The sequence below is a fragment of the Mustela nivalis genome (genome assembly GCF_964662115.1).
Source record: "Mustela nivalis genome assembly, chromosome: 17".
Taxonomy (NCBI): Eukaryota; Metazoa; Chordata; class Mammalia; order Carnivora; family Mustelidae; genus Mustela; species Mustela nivalis.
The window spans coordinates 39,962,265-39,965,825 of record NC_139036.1 but is presented as its reverse complement, the minus strand read 5'-3'; the positions used below and the strand labels follow the sequence as shown (position 1 = coordinate 39,965,825).

General features: G+C 60.8%; 1 protein-coding gene across 2 annotated transcripts; it reads right to left on the bottom strand.

Moving 5' to 3' along the window:
* Positions 1 to 223: 223 nt before the first annotated feature.
* Positions 224 to 3,228, bottom strand: CISD3 (CDGSH iron sulfur domain 3). Of its 2 annotated transcripts, none has more exons than XM_082705008.1 (4): positions 3,081 to 3,228; positions 2,726 to 2,782; positions 2,085 to 2,204; positions 224 to 616 (listed from the first exon to the last, which is right to left on the bottom strand). In XM_082705008.1, the coding sequence occupies exons 1-4, from the start codon at positions 3,120 to 3,122 to the stop codon at positions 437 to 439; spliced, it is 399 nt and encodes a 132-aa protein (XP_082561134.1). In that variant the 5' UTR covers positions 3,123 to 3,228; the 3' UTR covers positions 224 to 436. The 2 variants fall into 2 exon arrangements, with proteins under 2 accessions (XP_082561134.1, XP_082561135.1); XM_082705009.1 differs by having other exon boundaries at positions 2,726 to 2,761; positions 3,081 to 3,195.
* Positions 3,229 to 3,561: the final 333 nt, after the last annotated feature.

The window sequence follows — 3,561 nt, the reverse complement described above, 5'->3', positions numbered from 1 at the left end:
GAAGCTGTAATTCTTTGAGGGATGGGGGACAGGGAGGGGGAGGGCGCAGCCTTCACCCTCCACCTCATGTCTCTGGTCTTTGAGCTCGACCTGCCTCAAGAAGCCCCATACGGGATAAATGTGAACTGCCCCCTCACTGCGGCCAGTCGGATGTCTCACCCCAGGTTAGGGCCCTAAGCAGGGGTAGACCGTGTGCCCCCCACCAGTGACCACAAGAGCACTGTGCCGGGCGGGTACAGAGTTTAATGCCACTTTCACCAGCAGATAATAAGCCAGGGGTGGGGTCCCCAGCTACCTGAGAGACCTCAGGTCTTGGGAGCAAGCCCTTCACAACCAGCAGATGGGACTGGGGTCCCTGGGTGGTCCCTTTTTGGCCTCAGCACTCCGTTTCCTTCCCCACAAAAGGGGTGCCCACCAGAGGCCTGGGGCTGGTCCCTCAGAGTGGGGAACCCACTTCTGCCTTCTGCACCCGCTCACTCCGGTGGGTGCCATCACAGTACGGGGCCTTCTGGGTAGCCTTACAGGTGCAGAGGGCCACTGCGCGGGTCTCCTGGGCCTTGAACTTGAGTGGGGATAGACCAGTGCGTTGGAAGAAGTGAGAGCCGTCACAGAAGGGCTGGTGAGGGAAAGAGATGTTAGAGACCCAGCCCCACCTGCTGGGGTGGGGCAGGTCTGGAAGGAAGGCCACTGGGTCTAGGGACTGGGCTCCCAAGTGAGACTGCCTGGGTCCCTAGTTGACCACTCTCATCTGTGAGAGTGTGTGAGAATGAGAGGAATTTATGAAATAAAGTGTGGTTCTTACACACTTTGCCCGCAGATAGTGTTCAGTAAGTAGGAGTCCTTACAATATTTGTCCCTGGGGACCCCAGAAGACCGGGATAAAATTTTCAAGGTGAAGTGGGACTTTTGGTATCAGCTGTGTTTACACTGATAGTTTTTGTTTTTGTTTTTGTCCTTAATGTCTCTGAGTCTCTACTGGCTCATGCAATTCATTTCCTTCCACATACTCTCAGGGTAAAAACCTCTGCGTGGGAGAGAACCTACATGCCTCACAGTGCTTTGCAAATTGGGGTATCAATTTTGTTTGGCTCCGGGGAAACAAGTGGGCTTGTTACAGGGAGTGGATATTGCAGGGAGGAAGGGTGAATCAGTGCTGGAGAACATTCCCCCATCCTCACTGGAAGCTGTTCCAGCAGAGACTGGATCATGGAAACTGAGGCCTGCCTTGACTTGCTAGTTAGCGGCAGAGCTGGAGTGGAGACCTCTTGCCTTTGAGGTCAGGGTAGGGGGGAGGAGGAGAGATGAGAGAAGTCGACAAATAAAACCCAGCAGCCTGCCCCAGAGGGCAAGAGGCAGGAAGGCAGAGTGCCAGCCCGAGCTAAGGCCGCAGGGTGGCTGGCACTCCCCGAGCGCCGCTCCACCCCCAGGACTGTTCCCAGCCAAGTCAGTGGCAAAGTAGGACTTGGGACCTGGGCTGTTGACACCACACTGCGCTGCTCAGAGGCACACAGTTCAGCCCAGCTCAGGAAGGAAAGGGACCCTGGAGGCTGGGAATACGGGTCAGGTTCCAGCTGAAAGGAAGGCTCCTGGGGCAGAAGGGAGGAGGAAGCCCGCAGCCCAGAGAGGGAGGGTCTGCAAGAGACAGTGGCAAGGGGCACTTGGGAGCAGGAGAGCCTGCGGTCTCCCCAGTGTTGGGGTCCAAGACCTGGGAACTTCCTGCTCAGGTGCTTCCTGGAAAGAGGGAGAGAAGAGGGGAGAGAAACAATTTGGTCTCTTTGGGCTTCCAGCAGAGGGCTCCAAGGAGGGCGCACCTGAAGGAGCGCAGAACCCCGGGACTCCAGCGGCCTGGCTGTGAGACTGAGTTTGTCTCCCTGGCCTCATCTCAGAGGGTGGATGCTGAGAACAGGGAGCTCAGGGCTGTGGATGGCGCTGGCCTGAGTGTTCATTCACCCCCAGCCTCCCTTTGTAGTCCTTCAGGTACTTGTGGGAAAAGAGGAGGGTCTTGGCCAGGAGCTCTCAGGAAAGACCTACTGTCCCAGCCAGGGGTGTCCCATGTCAACGAGAGGTGGGTAGGGGTCTCTCACCTGCTTCTTGCTGCGGCCACACACACACCATCTGTAGGTTTTTCCAGCTACCAACTCCACCTTGATGGGCGTTTTCTGGGCCACCACGGACTTGGCTGGGGTCTTGGGGAACCATCCGGTCTGCGGCAAGGAAGACGAAGGGCTTGGGGTCAGCTCGTGCCCTGGAAGCACTTTCCTGCCTATGGCCTTGTTCCCAGGTTCCTATGGCAGGCGTCCTCTGCAGGAGGCTGGTCTGATGCCACCCCACAAGGACATGTCCCCAGGACTCTGAGCTCTAGACAAGGGAAAAGATTTCAAGCCCACACAGGCACTCCGGTTTCTGGGCCCAGCGGCCTTCCTTTCACACCTGGACTCCCACCCCCGGGGCTAGAAAGGGGAGGGCCGGGATCGTGGCACCCTAAGTCACCTGCACCTGGGGCTGTGTTTATCAGGCACTACTATTCCCAGCAGAGATGCCTGGCTCCCTGCCCTGTGCCCTCTGTTTACCCCCACCTTCCCTGAGCCACCAGGAAGGGGGCTACAGGCAGGGGCCTTCTGACGTTAGAGTCTGGGAAGTGGGGCTGACCCTTCTGGTTCATTCTGTGGTTTCTACCTTTGGCATCTCTGGGCCTGGCAGAGGGAAGTGGAAATGGGGTACTCACCAGCCAGGAGGAGATGTACCGGCTCTGGTTGAGCTTCTGAAAGGTATGCAGGCATGACTAGACGGTGGTTTGGAAGCAGAGGGGACAAAAAAAAAAGTCAGTGGAAAGCTTTGGATTTCCAGAGGGAATCCCTCTGGAAGGGACGAGACGCCAGGGATTCAGGGGGGTGTAGGAGAAACAGGAGGGTAAGAAAAAGGGGTCACAAGATAGGAAATGGAGGTGCTGGGAGGCGCTGGCTGCCCATAGCCGGCGCTCAACGAGGGAGAGCCGCCAGGCGGCAGGCGAAGCGGGAGTTGGGGACGCTCAGCCGCGGTGGGCAGCGGGGACGGACACGCCGCGGGGTCGGGGTACTCACCCAGGCCGCAGGCCGCAAGGGCGCCCCCACGCTGCCGCCCATGCCGGTCCCCGCAGTTGCGCCGCGCCGGCTCCGCCCCGCGCCCGGGTCACCTCCCGCTCCCGCCCAACCGGCCGGCCCAACCCGCGGCCGCCCGGAAGACGCGGAGGGGCTCGGCGCGGGTGGGGGCGGGGACCTGCGCGGCCCGGGTCCTCTCCCTGCCACACCCGGCCGCCGCCGCCGCCGGCGGAAGCCCGACCAGGACACCCCCCCCCCCCCCCACTGCAGCCGGCTCGGAGACCCTCCGGGGGATGGGTGCGGAGGGGGCCGTCCGGCGTCCGCTCCGGTACATGGCCTCGGCGTTCCTGGCCCGCGCCAGGGGACCTCCCGGGAGCCCTCGGCTCAGGCCGAGGTTACCGGGGAGCGATGCGGCTCCAGCTCCTCGCCCAGGGAGGTTGCTTTTTTAACGGCTTGCCGCCCGACCGGGCACCCACATCACCTC